Source organism: Phalangium opilio, unplaced genomic scaffold (assembly GCF_054372755.1).
Source record: "Phalangium opilio isolate 3A_F unplaced genomic scaffold, DU_Popi_V2 ptg000082l_1, whole genome shotgun sequence".
NCBI classification, from domain to species: domain Eukaryota; kingdom Metazoa; phylum Arthropoda; class Arachnida; order Opiliones; family Phalangiidae; genus Phalangium; species Phalangium opilio.
Genome location: NW_028324189.1, coordinates 10,294,272 through 10,320,831, shown reverse-complemented (window position 1 = coordinate 10,320,831; position 26,560 = coordinate 10,294,272). Strand labels below are relative to the sequence as shown.

At 37.1% G+C, this 26,560-nt stretch overlaps 3 protein-coding genes and 1 long non-coding RNA gene across 5 annotated transcripts; 2 read left to right on the top strand and 2 right to left on the bottom strand.

The window, feature by feature from the left end:
• Positions 1–32: 32 nt before the first annotated feature.
• LOC149651544 (uncharacterized) lies at positions 33–5,077 on the top strand. 2 transcript variants are annotated; one of them, XM_089848492.1, is made up of 9 exons: positions 33–426; positions 634–878; positions 2,170–2,290; positions 2,353–2,611; positions 2,666–3,060; positions 3,121–3,380; positions 3,450–3,687; positions 3,754–3,903; positions 4,155–5,077. In XM_089848492.1, exons 3-9 carry the CDS (start codon positions 2,270–2,272, stop codon positions 4,617–4,619), a joined length of 1,788 nt encoding a protein of 595 aa, XP_089704618.1. In that variant the 5' UTR covers positions 33–426; positions 634–878; positions 2,170–2,269; the 3' UTR covers positions 4,620–5,077. The 2 variants fall into 2 exon arrangements, with proteins under 2 accessions (XP_089704618.1, XP_089704619.1); XM_089848493.1 differs by lacking the exon at positions 634–878.
• LOC149651543 (uncharacterized) lies at positions 5,071–12,174 on the bottom strand. The gene is made up of 3 exons (XR_016371264.1): positions 11,933–12,174; positions 5,377–5,553; positions 5,071–5,290 (listed from the first exon to the last, which is right to left on the bottom strand). It is a non-coding gene; the product is annotated as an uncharacterized LOC149651543 (long non-coding RNA).
• A 1,843-nt stretch (positions 12,175–14,017) lies between these two features.
• Positions 14,018–17,268, bottom strand: LOC149651542 (uncharacterized). The gene is made up of 3 exons (XM_089848501.1): positions 17,148–17,268; positions 15,209–15,526; positions 14,018–14,310 (listed from the first exon to the last, which is right to left on the bottom strand). The coding sequence occupies exons 1-3, from the start codon at positions 17,260–17,262 to the stop codon at positions 14,177–14,179; spliced, it is 567 nt and encodes a 188-aa protein (XP_089704627.1). The 5' UTR covers positions 17,263–17,268; the 3' UTR covers positions 14,018–14,176.
• Positions 17,201–26,396, top strand: LOC149651541 (uncharacterized). Its single transcript, XM_089848497.1, has 3 exons — positions 17,201–17,341; positions 24,244–24,631; positions 24,693–26,396. Exons 1-3 carry the CDS (start codon positions 17,309–17,311, stop codon positions 25,538–25,540), a joined length of 1,269 nt encoding a protein of 422 aa, XP_089704623.1. The 5' UTR covers positions 17,201–17,308; the 3' UTR covers positions 25,541–26,396.
• Positions 26,397–26,560: the final 164 nt, after the last annotated feature.

The window sequence follows — 26,560 nt, the reverse complement described above, 5'->3', positions numbered from 1 at the left end:
ATACACGATAAATAGTATAGTACTCTATTAGCGTTTAAATATTTGGCAAGACGCGCTTGTGCATTTTGTCCCACGTCAAGACGAGGTTTGTGGGATGATTGCTGGGGATTTAGTGCCAAACAACTATTGAATTCACCTTACAGTGCGATGCCCATTTTTAGTTTGATGAGCGGGAAAGCAAACTAAAAGGGGGAGCCTGGGAAGAATGACGTTACATAACTAAAGCATTAAGAGGATACAGAGTGTCATCCTTCTTCTATTATCCCCTTCTGGTTATACTTACTCCAATGAAACCAATTTGAAGACTAAACATGTTTCCTTTAAAGTTACACATTCCGTTTAGATAAAATACAGTTATCAAATTCTACCTAGATAAAAGATAATTAGGAACAAAACTGCACCGGCTTTCCCTTCTAGAGAATCGTGGTTTGTTTATAAAATATGTTTGTTATAAAGACTATAATCTTGAGGGCTCTCTGTATACTTTTTTGCGGTATTCACCCATTTGCCAGAACAATTTGAGAGCAAATAATAACCCAATCACATATTTCCTTTTCTTCTTTTTCGTTGTTTTACGTAATATTTTCTTTCTTAAAATAATCTTACCTTATTTGTCTGTGGCCCCAAAAATAGGGACAAAGTCTCGAAGCATCCTAATAAAATGTCGTTAAATTAAACCATGCGCGACCACTGAGCAGAGCAGATCAACTTTAGTTAGCCATGCATTCCATTCAAAACTCATCCTTAGTTTATAGAAGAAGTTGAAGCGCGTTCACTAGTTAGAAAACAAAGAGCCGGCCGGTTCATTTATTTAGTTTTAATCGAAGTGAAATTAGTCATTAAGGGTGAATAATTGAACCCTATTATTTGTTTGTCTGGTAAGTTTTGTAAATTTCTTTTGTAAGTTTTGTAAATTTCTTTTGTACGTTTTGAAAAGGTTGAGTTTATTGTAGGTTTGACAATGTAAACGGGGACATTCTCTAGATTGTCTTGATCCAATCAATGTTTAGCGTTTTAATCATTTAAGAAACTAATTAGTAATTTAGTCTGTTATATTAGAAACCTTCGGTTCATGCATGTATATTTTAGCTTCACATTCGTTACACTGTTCTTAATTATCCTTCTACTTAAATGTAGACTTAAAAGGACCCCAATCAGCGCCAGGCCCCGCATTCGAACCCTGGCCAGGTTAATGACAACTGCGTTAATATTTAATTTAAAGTTAATGTTATTACTATAGTTGCTAATAATGATTTGCAAGCTTAGAGCGTTCTAATCGAGGGGCCAGTCACTTCGCGAATCAGGGTGTACTCTGTAACTTTGACTTTACTGAAGGGATTACGCGTAGTCTTTGAAAGCCCTACTCTTGACCATGTTAAAATTATAACGTAACGAGTAACCCTTAATCAGTATACAGAGAATCTGATTGTTAAATAACAATGAGGTTCCGATTTCTGACAGGAGCTCATTACCCCGGGAGTGTAATTCTATCTTTTCTTCTATTTAATCGTTTATATAATGCCCCAAATTTAAATATTTGATAAGCGGATCAATCCGGATCTAGCACTAGGGAAAATTTCCCGTATAACAAAACATTGAACATCCGTTTTACCATTAAAAATTTGTTAAATTTAAATTTTCACGCCCAGTTTCTGTCCGGACCTTTTAACACACGCTTCGCGCTAAATAAAGCTCTTCTCCATCTCCTCTAGTCCATCATCCAACCATCCCAAAGTATTTCCTCTTAAAATTCGCTCTTCCGGAAACAATTTAAAACTCAAAATGGCATCACCGGTGGTGCGACAAAATATACAATTTTTTTCTTTTTTTTTTTACCTTGAAAAATTTCTCTCTGAACCAAGCGACTAAGGTTGCGTTCTTTGGGGTGATGTTTACCCGCGTCTGTGGTCCGTGGTTCCCCTCATTTCCCGCTGTCAAGTGACATTCGTTGCTCCTTAAGGAGACAGGGTGCTTATTCAGGCGGAGATACTAGACCATCAATTTCCAATTAGCATTTATACCCACTGACTTTGTTAGAACGATACGCAATCATTTCCAAAAATAATCGACAAATATGTCGAACCAAACCCCCCTTTTTTATGATTTTATATAAGTGTTTCACTAAAGTAGGACAAGATTATTGAGGACTATACTTTTATTTATTTTAAGAAACAAATCTTGATTGAATTCCATCCATCACGCGTCTTGAGCGGTTGCTCGATTTGAAGTCCGCCTTTTTTAAAATTTAATTTAGTTACCAATTACAAACATGAAGTCATCTATAATCATGGTAAAGATTAGTTAATTAAACCGTGATTATTCGCTTCAGTATTAAACTATTAATTATTTTAGTGTCTCGTAATGATGATATGTTTTGGAGGATTGGTATTATGCCAGGACGCGTCTTCAACCCACGATGTGGCATCGGGTCATGGTGGTAGAATGATTACCGTTAACGAAGAAATTTTGGGAGATGAAGTATCGTTTGTTAAAATAAACGGGGCCCGGGTTGACCCTCAGTTTATGACCGCCCAAATGCAAGGAGGTTACGTACCGCGACCTCAACCGTCTCATCACGTCATGTACAATGAACATATGCATCAAAATCCTTGTGAGTTTATTGGTTAAATTTATATTGGCGTAATATTTAAATGGTTTATCTCAGTTCCCATAGATTATATGGGGCAATTACAACCTCCGCCACGGTATCCCCCTAATGTGAAACCAGTTAAGGGTGCCCAGAAAGTTGAACTTCATCACGAGCATAGGTCACCAACAGCCGCGGTTATTTTAACACCAACCGTTCAACCTTTGACCCCACCTTCGAGCAAAAAGAAGAAGAAGACGAACAGTGCTTCAGTGAAGGCTTCGGAAAACGAGCGAAGACGATTGGAGAACCACAGGAAAAGTTCAAATGAATTGAAGTCCGAGGGGAAAAAACGTACAGCAAGTGCCAGTACTATATCCAAAGTAACATTGGATACTAACATATTCCCTCAACAAACGTCATCCGATTCTACGCCACAGATTAAAGGCATTGACGTACAGTGCGCCAAAAAGGTAGGTACTACTGTTTTTGACATCTGTGACGTATTTAATTTAACGTGGTTTAATTAATAGGCCATGCAAGTTAGGGTTCAGTTTGACCGAATTTTCGAAGGAATCATCTACAGTAAGGGACATTTTAGTGACGAATCATGCCGATACGTTGCCCCGAAAAGTAATGGTCGTGTGTACGAGTTTGTGGTATTTTTGGACAAGTGCGGAACCAATTTTGTCGACGCTATTGATCACGGTGGACAAACGTACTTGGAAAATACCCTTATTGTCCAAAATGAACCCAATGTACAGGAAATTTGGGATACGGCCAGAAGAATTAGGTATTTAAACCTATTTATTAGAAAATCTGGCAGTGGTATTGATGACCTCTAACCTATGTTTTGGGGCAGATGTCTTTGGACGGGCCAACTCGACAAAAGAGTATCCAGTAATATGAAGATTGACGCGTTGGACATTGTTTCCGTAACGTACAGCGGGGACACGGTTGAAAGTTACATGGATATTCAATTAGGTCGAGGACCCTTGGCACCACCAGTAACTGGACTAGTTAAAATCGGAGAGACACTGACCATGGTCATTACTATTCATGGTGGGGAAGAACACGATGTCCGCGTCAAGGATTGTCTGGTGAGTTTAGTCGTTTTCTATTTTAGGTACTTTTTATAAGTACTGAGGGAAGGTAATTGTTAACAGGCCCATGATGGAGACATTAAGAATTCGATTCAGCTGACGGATCCTAGTGGTTGCGTACTTAAAAAGAAGTTGATGGGACCTTGGCAGAAAACCAGGACACCGTCTGGTGACGGAAAACATGGCGGAGTTGTGGCCTATTCATATTTCCAAGTAAGAACTATTTTTTGGATTTAAAATAGACCTTATAGGGGATGGGAAAACTTTAATTCAAAAATCAAGGTCACCCTTTGACGTCACTGCTAGGCGCGAGAGTGACGTAAATTTTAAAGAATCCTTAAAACATAGGCTAGTGGGGGGGGTGCAAATTGTGTATTGCCCTTCGCTCAACGTGCTCGGGTCACAAATTGCTTTGTTCGTAAGTCTTAACGTTGTGGACTAAAAATAGGTCTAAATTTCGCTAGGCTTTCAAGTTTCCCGATAAGATGGAAGTCTTTTTGGAATGCAATATCGAAATATGTAAAAATGAGTGTCCGGTAAGCTGCGAGGAAGAGCAGCGTGGTAATACGTCACCGCGTCATCGTCGAAGCAACTCAGTTTTAGTCGCGGCTCGCGCTTCTACCACTTTGATCGAACCTGTTGAACCCGTGCGTTTGCTTCGCGGTATTCGGGTAGTTTCTCAAGACGATATCGCGGTTTCGGGACGACCAGAAAATGGAACCATAACCCTAAGCAAGTACACTAGTCGATCGCGAGCGGACATGCGCAAGAATGGACTTGGTAACGTATGCATGTCAACCCCGAGTTTCATTACCGCCTTGGTTGTAGTACTTTTGATTTTGATCTTGGCTTGTCTCATGACGGCTGCCCTGTGTCTTCGAGTACGTTCAAACCATCGTACCATGAGGAACAAAAGACTCCACCGGTGAAAAACACGTGGTATAAGTTAAGCCTTGGCTCGAGTTATAATTTAAATCGTGGCGGACAAACTGACTGACGTGTGCGGACCATTTTAATATTTAATACCGAAGTTAATTGACATTGACCAGCGTAAGTAATTTTTCGGCTCTTATTTATGTGTTATTTATTGTTTAACTAACTTAATACCCACCTATGTATGTATGTATTTAATAAATATTTAATCCTCGGTACGAAGAATCGGCAGGAGTTCGTTAGGAATCCATCTTGAAATTAGGCTTAACTCATGTCGTTTGAACTAAGCCTAATTTGAACTGCCGGTTGATTCTCATAATTTGTGTAAATTGTCCATTGCCTGCCTACCTTGTCTTGTTTTTGTAAGAAAACGTAATATATTTTAGAATTACAATCACGTAAGTTAAAAAAAAAACACTTCCCCTAGTTGCTCAATGAAACGAAAAATTAACCTCGAAATAATTTATTTCAAAGTGATATAGATACCCTGTTTTATAAAAATATTATATTTCAAAATAACCACACAATTATTTATAATAATAAATAGATATTTCTTTTTTTAAATAGTAGTTATAAAATAATGGTTACATTCAAAATTTAATAGCGGACAATAATTATTTTTTTTTTGGATCAAAAATGCCTCAGCATATTTACATACTGATGAAACCTATAAAAAAATAAATAAGTTTAATTAACTTAAATTGCATAAATAAATAAATAAATAAATAAAGTAGGCCAAAAATAGATGTATACCCATTGGACAGCAAACGAGGGTATCGGTTGGGCTTTTCGAGCGATTTTGGCAATACTCCACGGCTTCTTTTGATGACGTATTCTCCTTAGAACACATGACATCAGGTACGCATTCCCCAGATAATTTTTGGCACGGATCTTGGGTTCTGGTGATCGGTTGTTCAATGTTGTTGTCCCCTGAGGAATAAAATACGTCACGTTTGAAATTCTTTTTCTACCGTTAAGTACCATCTGCCGTCATAGCTATTATAATCTGTTGTCGTTTAAGAACTTAAGGCCTCGAAGGTTGAACATTTACCGCTCAAAACGTAACACATGTTTCTTTACCGTCACGATATTCTTTTATTATTTCTTATTGGAAACAGTCTGAAAGCCCACATGTGTTACTTGTTATTGAAACCTTTTTTAATTGAAATACCTTTTGCCTAAACCCCAAATTAACTATCCAAGCGTTGCCTACGTTAACGTAGGCAACTCTCCAAGGTTATGATTTCACGTGGTACGTGATTTTGAACTGTAGATACTGTCGGAGGTGAACAACGTGACTCTTTATCATCTCGTGACTACCCCAACCCAGAGTTCAAGGACGCGGGAACTCTGAGCGTTACTATTGGTCAGTTTAATACTGCTATACACTGACCAGTCCCTCCCCATTGCGAATACTGTCTGTGAACAACACTTAAAGAAATATACCCATGTCTCGAAATTCCTAAAGTTACTCTTCCTTTGTAATTTAAATCGAAAGTTTTTTAAACTTGATAACCTCTCTGAGTGAATGTATGATAATAAGAGCCTTAAGAGCTGAGGGTCCACGAACGAAACAAAGCGGTTGGTCATACGTGTTCAATAAGGGTGGACTAGGTGGAGGTTAGGTGAAGATATGTAATTATTTAACAAGGGAATAATTTGATATAGTCTAGTGGCGGTACAGAGGGGTGTACACTGCCCCCCCCTCCTTGGGCGCACTGTTGTAAGAGGGGATACTGTACACGCCCTATAGGAGAATGACACTGAGCTAAGAGATAGAAGGGTATGAGGTTTGCATGCGTAGTACTGCCATTAACTCTATTTGATGGGTTAGTCAGCGCAACGGGGTTACCCACAAGACCCTTAACTTATTCCCTCAAACTTTGCTGCAAGGCTCTCTAAACTCGATAGATCGTGTAAAATTTTATCACATTCAAAAGTTAGGCCAAATATCTTTATCGTGTGAAAGCCAAAGTAGACCTAAATCATTTTAAGAAAAAATATTCAATGCCAAACTTCAACTTAGTACCACCATAAGTTAATTATACCTCTAAGTACACAAATTCGGGGAACGACTGGGCATCTTTGGCAGGCTACTGTGACGTCAGAACTCGTATAGCGCTAAGATCCGAAGAGAGAAAATTTTAAAATTTCTGTCGCGGTGCAGCCACCAAGCGGTCGAGACGAAAAATAAAATCATCCAGTGGAATAAAGGAGAGTTTTACGTTTCGTATAGGCAGGCACTGGGGGGGAACGAATTTTACTTAAGCAACCCCAAATCCCTCTCTCTCTCGTGAGATAGAGGCGGTTTCAGTCCTGAAACATTCTAAAAGGGATAAAAGAAACGCTAGGCTAGGCAGTACAATTTTGTATTGAAGTTGAGGTGATAAATGATACGGAGAGAGTATAGGGTTTCATTAAAGGGAGCCAGACAAACACTATTGCCATAGAAGTGGAAGCGATTTGTGTACTTAGAGGTATAATCAACTTATGGTACCACTTATAAACTATGATTCTGTGAAAAGGTTTAAAACTAATAACTATTTTTTACCTCTCCGAGTGACGTATGTCACGGAGAGGTTCTAATTTCGACGTGTCTGTGTGTGTGTGTGTGTGTGTGTGGGTGTGTGTGTGTGTGTGTGTGTCTGTCTGTTGTTATACCCACGTGACCGCGTTCGCAGTTTGCAAATCGGAGCAAACGTGTTCTCAATTTCCGGAAATTTCGAAAATTGTATTACACTTACAGGCTATTACTCCATTGCCTGTCTAACATCACCAGCCTCTGGTCTTTGTCCATCCCACATGGACACCAGTCTGTACACACTGGCTTCTTACCACAATCGTCTGCTGCTCTTTGTCCATCCCACATGGACACCAGTCTGTACACACTGGCTTCTAATCCCCACCCTCTTGTGGTCTTTGTCCATCCCACATGGACACCAGTCTGTACACACTGGCTTCTAATCACCACCGTCATCTGCTCTTTGTCCATCCCACATGGACACCAGTCTGTACACCTAGCTTCTAACACCACCATCTTCTGGTCTTTGTTTTTGTCCATCCCACATGGACACCAGTCTGTACACCTGGCTTCTAACACCACCATCTTCTGGTCTTTGTTTTTGTCCATCCCACATGGACACCAGTCTGTACACCTGGCTTCTACTCCATCATCATCGTTAAGGTTAAGACATACGCGGCGATCGGCCAGGGTTACGAGAAACGTCCGGCCTCCCTAAGGTGGGGCTTCCACCAAAGGTTCACGCAATTGCGCTGTTCTTATCCATAGCTGCGATTCGACGCCCTTATATACTACCTATTTGAGTAAGGCGACGCAACCGGCGTATGCTTCATTTCAAACGCCAATATTAGTCAAGTCTCTCAAGAATGTTTAATTATTCTTTTTCAAAACGATGTAACGCTCAATAAGGCGAACAACTATCGAAGAAAATATTTAATATTAATTATATTTATTTTAATATTTAAGATAATCATGTCTCTAAACTCAAAATTAATACGGAAAGGGTAAAACAGTAGTCTATGTGTTTGTCTATATGTGTCCGTCCGTTGTTACACTAGTGCGCTGCGTTAGAAGTTCGTTTTTGTTTTGATGTGTAAAGAAATCCTTCAGAACCTTAATATTCCCGTTTTCAATAATATAAAATGAATATGTGGAAATATTTTTCGTAATTATGATGCATTTAGTACTTTTGTAGCTTTAAAGCTCTATTTCATTTTGATATTCCAAAGATTTTTTTGAATATTATTATTTAAAATGGTTGTTTATATATTACATAAGCTATACTACATCTGTTTATAGCATAATCCTTCCTAAAGTGAATACAAGCGCAACGCTATAATGTTGGTCAAATGAACTGTTATTTGTTAATAGGCCTAGTGAACCAAAAAGTAAACGCTTGGGTTTGGTTTTCGTTTCTGTAATGCAGAGACATTAACGGTTCAGAGTGAGCCGAAAGTTAAATACACTATTAAATAATTAGGCTTAGATTTTATAACCATGGTGGAAATCTGGGCCGCGTTCAGCAGAGCCCAGCGCTGTTAGCAGTGTCCTACATAACGGGGTTTTGTTTTTGAATTTTGACGTCACGGTGCTTAGCGCTGAGCTAGCGCGGTCTTCAAAGAAAATAGTCGGCCTTTTGGATAACGTGACGTAAAACGTGTAGTTCTCAGCTTGGCGAAAAAACCATGGATGAATCAATACAAATAGATCTATGGGACTATAGCTATTTAATTGGCGTGAAACCAGTTGATCACGCGAGAATTTTAAGAGATATGTAAGTTTCTAATTTTAGTTATAAAAGTTGTTATCTATCTCTATAAATATGTTATCATACAATTTTTGTTAAGCCTTGGTACCTTGCACGCTTTATTGCGCTAGCGTCATTTATAAAACGCCGATGACCGGAGAAAAGCTATGACGACAGAGCTCACCGGTAAACATTTCCATAATCCGCTGTCTTTTTTGGTGAGCTCTGCTGAACGCAGCCCAGACCAGTGAAAGGTCTGATCGTAATCGGATAATAGCTTCGTGTTTTCATGCTTTTCATGGTACGCATTTACTTTCAGTGTGTGTAGCCACAAATAAGCTTTGGTGTTATGTAACGTTAACAGTCATGTTGACAAACTAAGAAAATCGTTGAGGTGAAACGAGAGGATAGTGTTTATATGGCAACCCTGTTGTGAATATGGCTTTGAACATAGAGGGCATACAGTTGAGGAGTAGAAAATTGGGCCTTTACAAACACGTAAAGGTAGTATCCCTCCAAAGTTTTATCTCTTCATTTCCCGTTTCTCCCCCATCGGATGATTTTAATGTGTACAAGTATATCATTATTGGATGTAAAATGTCGTCTGATTTACAGTATATTTGCTATGCTTTGTATACTGCTTTCATATTTCATAAATTTTAACTTAAGAAACATTTCCATATCTGGGTAAATAAGTTTGTAAGTAGTCGTCTTGACTCGGAGAGGTAATATTTTGGTTTTCCCAACTTGTTTATTACTAAGAAACTCGATTCCCGTTTTTCTTTTCGTTACCCTTGACTAATTTCAGGTGACTTGACTGGTAATCCTAACTCTTCTCAAGGTCAGAGGGTCTCAAATCGGAGAGAGAAAGAATGAGTTGTTAATATTTTACTTTCTGAAGGTTTTGTTATTGATTTTACAGACAGTTTAAGGGAAAATTTTGTCCATTAATCTAAAGATAGTATAATTTAAACTTCAATTTGTTTACCAAGAAGGTCAAAGTTTGGTTTAGTTTTAAAATGAAACTGGTGTTTATTGAAGAATACGTCGAGGGGTTAGTCACTATAAATCTTTAAAAACTCTACCCTTGACATTGACAGCTCTAAAATTATTATGCCATGGAGTCCAGCGGTCCTATAATTCCTATAAAATCCTATATTTTTGAACCTGTCCTATAATTTCATGAAAGGTCCTATATTTTTGACTTAGTCCAAGCATCAAATTTATCAAAAATTTAGTTAGCTCTTTTATCGAGATCACATTTGATTAAACACCGAAATTGCGGAGCTTACTTAGGATTTTTTATATATTATATATTTTAATTAAGTTACTTTGAATTTTCAAAGTAAAATCCAATTTGTTATTATTATTTTTTCTTTGGAAATTTTTCGGCATAGTTTAAGCCACAATAGAATATTATATAAGCATTTTCAGTCCTATATTTTCCTATAAAAACACGTGATTTTTTTTCTCCTATAAAATCCTATTTTTCCTATAAGGAATTTAAATTTCTCACTGTTATGAGTGAGAGTGATAAGCCCCTCGGTGTAGGACATCGCGAATATAATCTCACCCAGGTTTGGTTTGGTTAGGTTAAGCAAATAAGCATTCTTTAAAAGTGACAAAATATTCAAAAGTAACTTCTTAGTAAATGATATACAAGTTAAAATTTATTAGGGTTGTAATTACCCTTGAATTTTGTTTAAATTAAGCTTATTTCCGGTGTTTTCCCGCTTTGTTGTAATTTTAGAAGAGGCGGGTGAGAGGGAAGGGGGTTTGATAAATTCGGCTTACTACGATACGGCTTAGTCACTTTGGGTAAACATTCCCCTACAAAAATGAAAGTTATTTGCTCCCAGAATTTATTTCAGCTTAAAAGCGAATTTTTCTTTAATTGCTGGTAATGCGCTCGACTTAACTAATTCACAATGACATTGCTGAGTTAACGAAAACACACACGGAATACGATTATTTGTATAAATGTCAAATTCACGGTTAAAACGAATTAAAACGTTTGCTTTTCAGACAATACATACTTTAGGCAAATACAAAGGTTTTTTTTCAAATGAAGTTTATGATTCGCAAATTTTACCTATGCCCACAACCGAGTGGTATTTTTTAAACTAAATTATAGGGTTGACACGGTAAATTGTCATTTAAAACTAATTGTAAATTAAATTAATCCATTCTTAGCTTACTTACTAATAATTAACTACACGAAATAAATAATAGTGGTTATATTTAGAGAGAAAACGCCGCAATAATGAACCAAAAACCCATAGTAATTAAACTTCAAAAAACCCATAGTAATTAAACTTAAAAAAAAAACCCATTGTAATTTTAACTTCAAAAAACCCATTGCAATTTTAACTTCAAAAAACCCATTGTAATTTTAACTTCAAAAAACCCATTGTAATTTTAACTTCAAAAAAAACCCATTGTAATTTTAACTTCAAAAAACCCATTGTAATTTTAACTTCAAAAAACCAATAGTAATTTTAACTTCAAAAAGCCCTTAGTAATTTTAACTTCAAAAAGCCCATAGTAATTTTAACTTCAAAAAGCCCATAGTAATTAAACTTCAAAAAACCCATAGTAATTAAACTTCAAAAAACCCATAGTAATTAAACTTGAAAAAAAAACCATAGTAATTAAACTTCAAAAAAAAACCATAGTAATTAAACTTCAAAAAAAACCATAGTAATTAAACTTCAAAAAAAACCATAGTAATTAAACTTCAAAAAAACCATAGTAATTAAACTTCAAAAAAAACCATAGTAATTAAACTTCAAAAAAAACCATAGTAATTAAACTTCAAAAAAAACCATAGTAATTAAACTTCAAAAAAAACCATAGTAATTAAACTTCAAAAAAAACCATAGTAATTAAACTTCAAAAAAAACCATAGTAATTAAACTTCAAAAAAAAACCATAGTAATTAAACTTCAAAAAAAAACCATAGTAATTAAACTTCAAAAAAACCCATAGTAATTAAACTTCAAAAAAACCCATAGTAATTAAACTTAAATGTATATAATTACCTGATGCTGATATTGTCGTCGTCCACGTTAAGAATAAGGCGAAAATTAAGGTAATCATTACGGATGACGTTGTGGTAATCATAATTGTAATTTAATCTAGCCCTTCTTCGCGAGACTTGAGAAATAAACAGCTAGGTGCTTTATAGTTGGGATGGTTTTATAACTGGACTGATTTCGGTGGAACTTGGTTTCACCTCTAATAATTACAACAAAACTAGCGGTGAAATTCCTTGTAAATTTCCCTCTCTCTCACAAACACTCTTATAATATACAGTAGCGCCTCTCGTGGTCGTTTATATTGACGTAAAAAACACGCACTAGTCTTCTTGAGTGATCTCTAGTCTAGGTAAAGATATATTTTTCAAGAATCACTTATATATATATATATATATAAGTATATTTCAATTTCCGTAGTGATTTATCAATTTCAATTTTGTTAAGTACGGAATAATTTAGGGGTTTATTTCTTTCCGAGAAAATGAAAGAGTACCCTTCGGTATCGAGAATCGATATGATATGATTTGATTTCGTGTTTGTTATAGTTTTTGATATCGGCTATATGGTTTTCGTTTTTAAATATTTAGGGCATTTTTAGGTTAGATTTATCTAGAGCCCGGTTTTTTTAGAGGCCAATATAATATAGTAGAGTATATAGGTTGTATTCAAGCTCAGTTGGAGTTGGGAATTCGATGTCAAAGCCAAATGTAACCGAGATTTATGTTAGGGTTTGCGCGTGTATTTGACTCTGATTTGCTTTTGGTTATGAGGTTATGTACATCTATTTTATTGGTGTCGCAATGTGTTAGGGGTTATAGGAAGGGTATGTGTTTTTGTTTTGATTCTGAACTGGTTTAACCCAATTTTGGTTGGTGCAATCAAGTCTGAAAATAAAATTAGTTAAATAATGTAAATGTGGGTTATTTTTGTTAATTAAAGGCAAATGGTATTTTCAAAGTATTAAGATTTTTGACCTTCGTATTGTAAAGTAATTGAACGTGGGAAACGTCAGAACTTCAGAAGTTCATGCCAATATTTTAAGAAATTTTTATCCTTGGAGTATACGGGATGTAGTGTAGGCAAGGAGGATGTAGTTAATGGAGTAGGAAGATATGATTTTTAAAACTAGAAGACCAAACGATGATTGAGTCAAAACCCGTAGAATTTTAACGTTAAAATTACCACGTGCATGGTTGTCTTAACCAATAACCCATATTAGAACTGAGAACGTACGAATACCCATCTTTGGTTTCGTTTTATTTGTACTTATCTTGCCAATATGGCGATAAAGCTTACATAACTACCTATATTCAGGGTAGCTATTTCTTTGCACGTGAAATATGATAATTCACGTGTCAATATTTTGGGCACACAAACAACACCCTATTCCTTCTCCGTTTACTTTATCCTCCTTGGTGTATAGAGATTCGTTTACAAAATTTAAAACCCAGGGAAAAAAGTCTGGCTAAACCCTTCATTCAAAATTTGAAGTAGGAGCACGTATAGTAAGTTACTTGCGTCATGGCTTGAAAATATATTAACTTTACAGATGTCATTCGAGAATTATTAAAATTATTTCACCGTTTTATGCAAATTAGAATTGCAACCCGATCCCGAAACCATTGGTAGAATATAATTCCTTTGCTTAACGTTAAGCCTATTTTTCCATCATTTTTACAACTGTGCTAAGCCTAATTTTAGGATTAATAATTTAAATTTCTAATACAAAACTTTAAGCCTAATTTGAACTCTTTAACTGTTTACGGTTAAGTTCGATCGTTGAACTCTTACATCACGAACTGTGCTAAACCTATTTTTAGGCTTAATAAGTTAAAATTCCAATACAAAATGTTAAGCCTAATTTGAACTCTTAACTATTTAGGGTTATATTCATTCATTGAACTCTTACATTATAACGAACTTTAAATTAGGCTCGATTTAGGGTTAAATATGAGACTGGACTGACCCGTTCAATTGAATTAATTTTAAGCAAATATTCCGTCATTGTGAGTGAGTACTATTTTAAAATAAATGAACCCGGATGTTTTGAATATACAAACACACCGGGAATAATACACTTCCTTTAAATTCGATTATTAATTTATATAGGTTTTATTATGGGTAATTTATTCGCAATAAATACATAGAATTATGTCAAAAAAATAAAATATAAACAAGTTCTAGGGAAAGAACCGCTGGGTTGGTGGGCTTTTTGTGGAATGAATAAGAATGGAATGAGGTTGATATTTAAAATATCAGGATGCAACAGATGGTTCCTTCTTTGGGACAATTGGCTCCGAGTTGCCGGGGAGCTCTTCCACACGCTTCCGGGCTACGACACTCTCCTCCGTGAGCCGAACACCGCTTTTCCGATACTGAAACTGTCAAAAGGGCAAGAGCAAATTGTATACGGTTTAAATTTAGATATGCAAAACATTTTGGTTTAGTCTGAACTTCAATTGATCGAAGGTTCCTTATTTAAAAATAGCTCGGGTTCATAAGATATGTTCCATAAGTTTGTCACTGGTTACAAACTGGAGCTTGTCATGGAGTGAGTGAGGTAGGTCATAGATTCGAGGTAAAGAGACGCCTGGTGAGGCGGTGTCAAAGGCTTAGTACAGACTAAATTTTAAGTTGAAGTCCTGCAAAATTAACCGAGTGTATCTCCCTTGTCGTTCTCGAACTGTAAGTCTCTAGCATTACGAAGTATAGGAAGTCTAATACTTATGGAACATATCTTATAAACTTATGGTTGCAGCGATAATAACGCTTGGAGGGATTACAGTTAGGAATTTTATGGTTTCTCGTGCGGTAGGTTTGCTTTAGAATTAATCCACTAGCTCTTATTCAAATGTTATGGTCAGATTTGAATTGAATTACGTATAAGATTTTTAGGGTCATTCCACACTTTAGACCTTATTTGAAATAACCAGGGTTTTGATACATTTATTGTTTACTCTATGAAATATCTAGTTTATCATAGCATATACTTTCGGATTTAACTTATGAATGACTAAGTCAGTTCTTAAAGGGAATATAAAGTTCAGAATTTAGTGAAAAGTGGTGCGATTTAAGTTAAGTTAACAAACAAGTTGGACAGTGCTGTCACGTTTGTTTTACCTCCAAATTTTGAACTGCCTTCAAATCCCCATTAAGATAATCGGCCCTTTGCCAAGGGGGTAGGGTTAGGTGGTCAACACACCAGACCCTATTTACCCCTCCCCGACTTTTGAAAAGAATGAGGTCATAAGGTCCCTCAAATTTAAAAAAAAAGTGTACCTCTATAACAACATTGCACCCCTTCTTTGGCTTGATCTGGGCACAAATCCTCATCGGGGTTGATTAACCTTTCTTCGAGTCCCAGGTCATCGTCAAGGTAGAAAGCGTGCGTTACATTGGCCACGAAACCATCCGGGCAAGTTCCGTTATTGACGCAAATACCCCCGGCTTGCAAACAGGGCGGTTCATTGCGTGGCATTAATGGGATGTTGTCCATCTGGGACCTTAATTCCGGCGCTTTTGTTGTGGTTGTACTCGTAGCCTTAGATTCCGACTCGGTACTCGTCGTAGACTGTGGTGCCATAACGATTGTCGCACCTGAATGTACCAAGAAATAAAAAACAACACCTGGCGTTAGACCTAGCAAAGATATATTTCTAGATTCAAATGAGACAGTAGCTATTAAATAGAACGGAATAAATGTAGTTCAAGTTGAATTATTCCTTTTCTGTATAATTGAATTTTCAATTTTTTGATCTAATATCCGTTGACCTAACAAGTAACCACTAAGCGGTTTATTCTAGTTTCTAAGTTTCAATGTGTTTCCATAGATACGCTTTTGATTAGGTCGTGTTTTTCGGTTTTTATTATCATGACACAATAGCGTTTTACGCATAAATAAACAAAGAAATGACGCTAAGATTCGGATCAATCAAACGTACGTTAATCATGCATAGCTTTACTACCAAGGCTTAAAAACAATGCATTAAATTGATTAAAACTATAGTCTTAGCATAAATATTACCCCCGAACCAAAAATAAATTAAATAACAGAAAAGTACTTCAATTTCTTTAACATTAGGCGGGGTTTACGATGAGTAACATGACCATGGTGCACTATTCAAAAAAAAAAAAACCTGAATGGGAACCACTTTTGAAAAGAGTTGAGTGCACCAAAAGTCGAGAGAGAGAGAGAGAGTTAGGATAGGATAGAGTCACGAAAAGGCTTTGGGTCTTTGGCAATCCGATAACTTATCGCAAAAACAGACCTCTCCAGCTGTATACCATATGTCTATATAGGCCTAGACCTTTCAGGTATGCCTTAGGGATTAACCTTAGGGACTAGAGTGAAGCTAGGGCCTTGCACTATGAAAAACTTTTTCTATCTTATACTTCTACAAATCCTTAGATATATTAAGGGATCACCCGCAAAACTAGGCTCATCCGGGCAGGAAAAGAAGTCTCGGTTTATAATCTCTCTTAAAGTTTCTCTCTCTCTTCTATATTTTTAGCATGGCGCCTGTAGAAGTGTTCCAACCGCTGCACTCCGGTGTTCAGGGAGAAGCCGCTTTAATTTTTTTAAGGGGCAAAGAGGTGGAGGAGATTTTGAAGGTTTCTCTTTAATCTTCTACTTTGGGAGTCTTAAATTGCTATTTAGGCCTAATTTTTCTTAAGCCTAACGAGAGGAGTTGGACATAGTGTTAAATTTTGATTTTTAAAGAGATTTTCAGTGTTATATTTCAAGGTTTATCTTTAATCTCCTTAGCTATTTATCCTTAAAATAGATATATTTTTTGTTAAGCCTAATGAGAGAATTTAGGCTTAGTTAATTTGATTTGAAGCCCTTCATACTTTTAATTAGGAAATGATATTTTGCTATAGAATAAATTGATGGAGCTCTTTGCTAACAAGCCTAAATGGGATGAAGATTAGGCTGAGCACTTTCTCAATTATTAAGACGCGACCCAACTTCCCAAATTAAACAATAATGCCAATCAAACTCCCTCCTCTTCTTAAATAGGGTTTTTTTCGGCTTTCAGCAAATTAGCGCGCCGAATTCCCGCCTTTTTCCTTGTTTCTGTAGGTTTCGCGGGAAATTTAATGACGTCCCCCTTTTTCCTAATATATTTTTTTTCTCCTATATTTCGCTGGTTTCCCGCCCTTTTTTGCCTTGGCTGTCGGGTTACTCCGGTTACTCTGGTAAAATCTCCGTGCCTACCTGTTGCCAAGGTAACGGCTCTGAAGCAGACGATTGCCAGCAAGAGCAACAGCCAAGAACATCGGTGAAGTTCGGTGCAGCAGCGTGCAGCCGGGGTCGCCGATTGAGAGGACATTTTGGTCGGCGGTCTTCGCAAAAACTCCGCGCGCGTCCGTTGGCCAATGGAATCTCTGACAGTTGATTACACTCTGCAGGTAATAAAGAAACTTTTCTTATAACTTTTTCTACCGAACTTTGACCCTTTACCCACCTTTCCCGCGTTTTTTCGGGTTAAAGACTTAGATTTTGTCTTGTTTGATACGATTGAATGAACTAGGAGATATATCTTTCTCTCTTTCGTTCCCTAACGACTATTAAATGGATGTTGCAATACCGGCCACGTACGTTTTGACAGATCGTTCTAGCTCGGGAGTCTTATCTACCTTTCCGCGTCACTATAATATAAATCATAAAATTTGCAGTACTCGGGTTAAATTTGACCCGACGGCCTTTCAGTTAGTTTGACATCCCTTCATTCGCGAAGTTATTAAAATGACTTCGCTTTAGACATTCTTTTTAATTTCATCTTGGAGATATTATACTTTGGCTAATTACGATATGATTAAAGCAGCGTAATTAAAACTACAATTTAAGACGAACGATTTCGAAATTGGACAAAAATTAAGGAAGTTATGAATTATTTAAGTTGAACAATCTATTTTTCCGGAAATATAATCAAGCTCTCTTTACACGCTTCTCTCTAGAGAGAAGAAACAGTTAATTTTTTGCTCGATTTCCAAAAATAATGCGTGTAAATACGGCTTAAGTCTTTAAACGCAGTCCACGTTAACTAGTAATTACTTAAAACCTAACATTACTATGTTCCAATTGAACAATTATAAAAAAGAAGAAAAATTTACATAGCGAAAAGCTCAGAATAAAATTATAAGTTAATACGTCCTTCCTCCATAATCATAAAAAGGGCGGTTAATTTTATCCCATTAACCGTATACGACTTAATAGTCTTTAGAACGTTTTAGGGAACAATCTATGCATGCAAATTACTATAGCACTTACCTAGTAATTGACAAAGTTACTTTTGCCACTGCTTTTGCTGGTAATGTACAATTCCTTGCGGTGTATAGTTCTATGGAGGTTTTGGCTTTTAATGTCACTGAACAGCGGAATACGGTTGGTATTATAAGTTCCTGTTCCCTCCCCCTCCCCCTTACCCTTCCACCCAAAAAACCCTCCAAAAATCATCCCCCCCCCTATAGTTACGGGAAAACAACGTTTTAATTTACATAAGACAAGACAGAAGGTGGGAAAAAAACGGAATGCTGGGAAAACCCGTTCTTAAAAAATGCCTTTGGCCCAGTTCAGAAGCCCGTGACGTAACATTTTCAAGCGAAATTTACTTTAGGGTAAAAACTATATAAGTTTTAATTTAGCTTGGTTTCATTTTTGCAAATTCCGGATGGTACTACGTCTGTCTTGAGTCTATGGGTATCTTTCAAATTTTTTAAGTGTTTTTTAGGATGTCCTCAATTTCGTGGGTTTTTCTGTAAATTTCCGAGTATCGCTATTTATTTCTTAGAATTGTAATTTTTATAATAAGCCTGTCTGTTTAAAAAGTCCCTGATGCCAATATATTTAAATTTTAGATTATTTAATGACATGGAGACTTGGTATTACGCGATTCGTTTCTTCAGGGTTTCTTCTTCTGAGTAGAGAATTTTTTCAATTATTAAATTGCGTAACGGGCCTATTATGAGTTTTAGAAATTGGCCTGAAAATGTGTACGAAAACGTAATGATCTTTCAAGGGAGGAAAATAAAATAATCACGGGTGGTTTAAAATTCATTCATTTTTCAAATTAGGCTTAAGTTTTTGGCCTAGTCGTTCTTGCGAAATTGAAGGCGGGCGAACAAACGCGTACGCAAACGTCTAGCGTATCTCTCTGTACGCAAGAAGATCCTTCAAATTTGACGCGAGAAAATTTGTCAGAGGCGGTTTTTTAATTCATTTTCAAATTAGGCTTAAGATTTAGGCCTATACGTTCTTGCGAAATTGAAGGCGGGATGATCAAACGCGTACGCAAACGTCTAGCGTATCTCTAAACGTAAGAAGATCCTTCAAGTTTGGCGCGAGAAAATTTATCAGAGGCGGTTTTTTAATAATTTTCAAATTAGGCTTAATATTTAGGCCTATACGTTCTTGCGAAATTGAAGGCTGGACGATCAAACGCGTACTCAAACGTCTAGCGTATCTCTAAACCTAAGAAAATCCTTCAAGTTTGTCGCGAGAAAATTTGTCAGAGGTGGTTGTGGTTTTTTAATTCATTTTCAAATTAGGCTTAACTAGTCTTGGGTTACAAAGGCAACCTGACCCCCGTTGTTGTATTCATAGCTTAGGTTAGGTTTAATGGGGGTCACGTTACTGTCTTCTAGTCTTATTTAACTAGAAATGAAGGAACGCTTAATTCTTACAAGGGCAACTTGACCCGCATTGTATTCATAGCTAAGGTTAGCCTTAATGGGGGTCACGTTGCCGTCTGCTAGTCTTTTTAACTGGAAATGAAGGAACGTTTTTCGATCAATCTCTAAAGTTAACTTTTATGGTTATTATTGAACCTTAAAAGTTATTTAGTAGATAAGTGTAAGGGTATACATTTATTGCGAGAAAAATCCAAGGGCAGGTTATGCAAACGAACTATACGGCTTTATCGCCCTGGAAGGTTTTTAACGATGTTTTTGAAGATAGGCACCGGAGTTTTGTTTAATCCTAGTAAACAAACCATACAGTATATCCTGATACTTTGACGTTATGGGTTACTTATAGCTTAAGTCTTTCAAAATATACCGGAACCAAATATAATGGAGAGATATTTTATATAAATGTAAAAACAAGATTTTAATTTTTAATTTTTTATTTTATATTTTTTATTTTAGAAAAATGCCTACTATTGCCTACTATATATCAAAATAATGATGATATATAGTTTAAAAAACAATTTTAAATGTTTATTTTTAACGGTTTAAGGTTGCGTGTTTTACGCCAATCAAAACTATATATGGGAATATAATCTTATTTCAAATATTTTTAAATTTGAAATAATATAATTGACATAAGGAACCCATTTACGATTCGAGTGTGCTTACTTGACATTGTATCACTGTATGCTCTTTACAATTTTAATGTCAAATTTACTAAATCGTAAATTGTTAAAATCCCCCCGTAAAATTGGTAATTGAATCAGAATTATATTAAATTGAAGTTCAAATAAAACTCGCTCTGAAATATAGCGGAGGAAAGTGCTCAATTATAATAAGAAAGACTAGACTTTATCTGTCTGTTAGTAACGCTCTGACGTCGTTTAGCTTTGCAATACATATTTAGTATCTAATAAACTTGTGTCATTAGGTTGTATTCCTTATCAGGTGAGGAATAACTTCGGAAATTAGTCAACTTCTGCTATAAAACATAATCCATTTTGAACTCCGTGCTCTCGAAGCTTGAATCTTAACCTATCCCATAAAACGTGAAAGACATATCGTGTATTTTTCTATTAAACCAAGTAACCCCTCTCTCTCTCTCTCTCTCTAGCTCTATGTAAGAGAAGCAAGCAACTGGACCCCGTAATCTGTTTTTTATTCTTAGCTATAAAAAAAGAGAAAAAAGAAATTCGGTTAAGGTTGAAAAACTCTCCGTGCTCCGGATGCCTATATCAAGTCGAGAGGCAATAGAATAAAAGCAGAAACGAGGAAAATTCTAAGCCTTTTCTGTATCGTCAAAAGAGCGGGAAAGAGAAGCCGTAGAGAGAGAGAGAGAGAGAGAGAGACAGGAGAGAGGAGAGAGAGATCAACACACTTGACGTTGCCATGGTTACCAATCTCCGGCACGCGCTTTCATAGACTAATTAGTGATATCAGGACGCTATTTTTCTTTTTAATTATTCAGAAGAATCTATTAAATATTTGAAAAAGTATCTTTTTATTTTACCAAGAAGCGATATCTAGTTTATTAGGGATGCCTAAGTATTCGCGCGCCATAGTCCCAGTCTCCCTTTCAAAATACAAGGGGGGACGTAAAAGGAGGCCGGGCTATTTCGCCTCTCCTCAGTCGGAAAATATGACTGTAATTTTCGTCATTCGCGTCGCGCTGACGTGAGTTTTCAAGAACCAATAAGATGCTTGTTGTAATTTAGAGACGGGGATTAACTCCGGACCTACGTTAGGACTAGAGATGAAGCTAGAAATGTGGCGAATTTATACCTTCTCCCTAGTAAACTAGATATCGCTTCTTGATTTTACTAAACGCGTGGTAAAACTGTTTTTAGGCCTAAATTTAATAGGTTTAAATTTAGGCTTAACAACTTCATCCTCCGCAATTTCTTTAGATTTTTTAAATTTGAATATTATTTTAGGGTGTCAGAGAATTGTCCCCGTTTCTTATTCTTTGTCTAAAAGGAATTTTTCCTGTCCTGTTTTTACTTTCCTGACAGCTTCTCCCTACGCGGCTTTTCCTAATCTAAAATTGTGTACGTACTAGAGAGAAGGGCTGAGTTGATAGATGGCGTTTTGAATGGTCACCAACCAATATATGTAAAAAAAAAAAAAAACGTCAGGAGCTTCCTCCCTAGAGTGGAAGCATCTTCCTTCCCGCTTTCCTGATCTTTTCCGAAGATTAAGGGCGCGTGTATTTTTTTCTACGCCCGTTTTCCAGCAATGCACCTTTGGTAGCTTCTTCATTGAAATCTGCTCAAAATATATACCAAACTTCTCCGCATCATATTGGCTGGAGGATGGGATGGAATGAGAGGGATGGAGTCAGATTCTGGCAGCTTTGTGATGGGGAAACTCTCTAGGGAAGAATGTAATAAGCGCTTGGACCCCTTTTATTAAGGACTCTATGGTTTCTAAGGGAGAGTGAAATTATGGGAAACTTTAATTGCTACTTGACTCCCTGATTTGTTTCTAAGTTAGAGTTAGGCTTAAGTGAAATTAATACGCAATTCTTTGGTATGAAAGTGTGGCGTTAGACTTAGAAAAATAGTTTACGAATGAAAATTATAGGCTTAATGATGATTAGGCTTAGGAAATCGTTTGAAAAGAAGTTGTATAAAGTGTTGGTCTTTCTTTTTTCCTTTAGGCTTAAAATGAATTAGAATTAGGCTTAAAAACGGTTTAAAATATGACGCAACGCCTAGCGACGATAGTTTGGGATTTTTTAACTATTTAAATCATAAGTAGGCTTAGCAACTGCAATTAGGCTTAGGTATACAGAAACAATGACTTGAAAAGTTGGGACTTGGGACTCCAAAATGGATTAAAATAGTATTTCAAGGTTTTATTGACGTTTGGTAAACCTCATTTATACAACTCATTACGTTGGAGAAGCGAAATTTCACCCACATCGCGTGTTTCCGTGCCATCTTCCCTTTGGGTAGCGGGGTTGAAATTGAAAAAGGAATAGGTCTCGCCGACCTCTCCTCTCTGAGGTGCTATTCTCTCCTTTCACACTAAATCAATGGCTGTTTGGCAGCTCCTTTTCATATGGCGCCCTTATCTAGGTGCAAACAAACTTTATAAACTCAGGGACGTCGCTTAAACGAGCGTCCAACCAAATAGAACTAGTGAAATAGAAGGCCGGGATTAGAGATAAAAGGGTGATTGGAGACGTTTAGCATCTACTTTTGACGATAATAACTTTTGAAACAAAATATACAGGGTGTTTGTGAAAAGTCCATCAATAATGAAAGGGCGTATTTATTGGGCCATTTTGAGTCGAAAATGTTCTATGACATTTTGCCGTCCGAGCCACGGTTTTCGAGTTATGATTTGAATATTTTAGGGATGACCCCTTCATTAAATTAGCGCTGTCTTTCAATTTCTTAATTAAATTTAAGGGGTCATCCGTAAATTACTCCAATCATAACTTGAAAACAGTGGCCCGAACGGAAAAATGTCATAGAACATTTTCGACTCAAAATGGCCCAATAAATACGCCCTTTCATTATTGATGGACCTTTCACAAACACCCTGTATAGATCGGGAGAAAAGTCAGAGTTCGATTTGAACTATAAACTATTAATAGATGCTTGATAGCTCTCGCGTTGTGAGGGGGGGGGGGAATAAAGGGGTGGAGACTTCAGTCTCTTGGATATTATGGATATGAAGGACAAAGCTCCATTATCTTAGAGAAAACTTGCAGGGTTTTCTGTAGGGAAAATATAATTTTTTTTTCTTTATCCGATAGTTTATTGATGTAAATGGACCCAGGAAATTTAAAGGGATATTGGAGTCAAGATGGTTTGCAATCTATAGGTTTAAACTCGCTAAGCTTAAATCTAGATTACAACCAAGAAGTGATATCTAGTTTATTAGGGAGAAGGTATAAGATGCCTAGGTATTCGCGCGCCATAGTCCCAGTCCCCTTTTCAAAATACAAGGGGGGAGCGTAAAAGGAGGCCGGGCTATTTCGCCTCTCCTCAGTCGGAAAACACGTAATTTTCCTCATTCGCGTCGCGCTGACGTGAGTTTCAAGAACCAATGAGATGCTGGTTGTAATTTAGAGGCGGGGATTAACTCCGGACCTACGTTTCGACTGGAGATAAAGGTAGAAATGTGGCGAATTTATATCTTCTCCCTAATAAACTAGATATCACTTCTTGTTACAACTATATAGCTTTATTGCTAAAATGACTCCATCTCGTATATTTCCTCCCAAGGTTTTACCCTGTCTCGAAATGTTATTTATACCAGACTTCATTCTCCCTTTTAAAAAGTCGTCTACCGAATTTTGAAGACATCTTGAAGGTTTTATGACAGCCGTCAATTCCACCTTCCTAGCTGAATTATTACTAAGTTTAAAGACATGGCGGCGGTATCGAACACTTTCGATTTTTATATCTAACCTACTTTCCACGACGACATGTTTTAATGTTTGCGCGCTTTCGGGTTCCGTTTTCTAGTACCCAAAATATGTCGGCAAACATTTCCTTACAGGTACTTTATGCCCTAAGTGACATTGTCTATTTTGGATCTGTTATAGTTTCGTAACAGTTTCGTAATATGTCAGTTTTCCATTAATGTTCTTTTTCATTTTGTACTTTTAGCCTAACTTGAACTTTACCGACGCTAACATCGAGGTACCGCTTGATTCGACGGAAGCTAGTGACGTAATTTGGCCAACTGACGTGGTCTCCTACTTGCTCAATTCCAGCGCGACAGAGATTAGATCAGGGTTGGATAACGAAGGTGATCGTTTGACCTACACGACTCGTCGCGCTACGAAACGTAGTTCCCAAGATGCGGTGCCGTCCTTGATTTTTTACGCTCTCTTGGCTACCGAAGGGACAACTGCCAATATTTTATTGGTCAGTTCGTTGTTGGTACAACCCGCTTTATGTAGAAGAGGAAATGCCTTTTTGGCTAGTCAAGGCTTAACCAATTTGTTTATTACCGCCATTTTGTTTCCCGCGTCAGTGGTAACCATACTTTCAGGTATTGTTTTGTCGAATAACCCTTGGTTAAGACCCGAATTATCAAAAACTTTGCTTAACAGGGGCCAGTGGAAGTCAATTGGACGAATCCAGTTCGACTTTCCTGTGCTACGCTCAATGCTGCGGGGCTTTATGGTGTTTCCTGACCTCAATTTTGAATTTTCTTTGCATCGCGGCCGAGAACTTTCTAAGAACTAGACGCGATGACAGCGACCTTTACGGGGTTTGTTGTCGTCCCTTAGCCCTAACTACTTTTTGCGTCTGCGCTTGGGTTATGGGTATCCTCGGCGTAGCTTGCATCGCGATGGGAACCACGGGTCCGGACCCTTGTTTGAAAAAGTACGACAATATGGACCCCTGGACGCTTTTAGGCCCGGTTTTCCCGTTAGGCTTAGCGTCATTCGCTTTCTTAGGGGCCTTGGCAACTGGTCGCAGACGGAAAGAGAATCGCGGTGCGCGTGAAGGTCGGGAACAAGCCCAACAGCGCGGGTTATCCAGAACCAATACCCTGGCTTTCGTTCTGTATCTGGTTTTCTGGTCACCGATTGTCTTTTTATGCACCTTTGGAAGTGCGCGAGCCATGGAACATTCTTTCTGGCATTTGATATGTTTGGGACAAGCCTACGCTTGCGTTTGGCCCTTAGTTTATTGCGTAACTCATTCCTCGTTCCGCAAGGCTTTCATGCTTTTGATACGGTACTGTTGTTGCAAGGCTCATACGGACGCCGTCTCTGTAGCTAGGTTACGCGACAAAACGGGCATCCCCTTGGCTACTACGGGACCCACGTCTCTCAGCGTTCACATTGGAGCCAGGTGTTCCATGGACGGATCAGGACGTAGGGCTCGACTGTCATCCATTTTGGTTTCCGACTCGGCGCGAGCCAGGAAAACGACGGAAGACTTTCTTTAGCGAGAAACTACGGACGAAATTAGGCTTAGCGTTTTTTATAAACTAATGAGCTTCGAGCTTAAAAACCAAGGCTTAACTGGCTATATTTTATATATACATGTATATTTGTCATGTTGTAAACCACGTGACACTTTTTGTACGGTATTTATTGTCAATCCGTCGCCATTTTGAACGTTCCCCTTTCACTCTCAACTCTCAAGTACTACAAGATAATTACTAAAAAATTGCTAACTCATCTATGTTTCGTGTCAGGTGACATTGAACTGGCGCCTTTATTAATTTACTAGTTAAATATATCGCTCTCATTTACAATTCTATCAAACGTACGTCACACCGAACAAAACGCGTAGATGTAGATATCACGAAATGTCTTTAATTGTAGTGGCGTCATAAATTAATCCCGAGTTTAAATTAATTAATTAATTATAATTAAAGAAATAACTTTGTGTCGCCGCGTCCAAACATCGAATAAGTACGAAAACTTCGAACCGTCCATTATAATTATGAAATTACAAACCATAACGTGGCTTCTATGTAAATATTTAGGCCTAATAATTAGTTAATTACGCTTCATTTACTTTGAAACTCATTAATATAAACGTAGAATATTGTTCGTAGTGTAAATACCCCCAAATATTTGGATCTATAATATTATTAACAAAAGTTTTTTTTTTAATCTATTACATGGAAATAATCAAATTTACATAAAAGGTGTAGAATTATCTAGATATATGAACTAAAAATATTATACCTCCCATGATGAACTTCTAGCTGCTTTCCGCAAAACCTTAATTTGTTACATATGATGATACTATACAAAAAAAACCAATAAAATATGAACGTTATTTTATAACAGTTCCCATGGCTGCTGATAGTATATGTCGACTTTTTGGCAAAACAAAGGGAAGATGAAACGCTTTTTTAGGATCTTAATAGGCAATTCCATCAGAGTATTGTTTAAGCCTAATATTCTTAAAAGGGATACAAGGTCCAAGGTCTCTACACGGATGACCTACCACA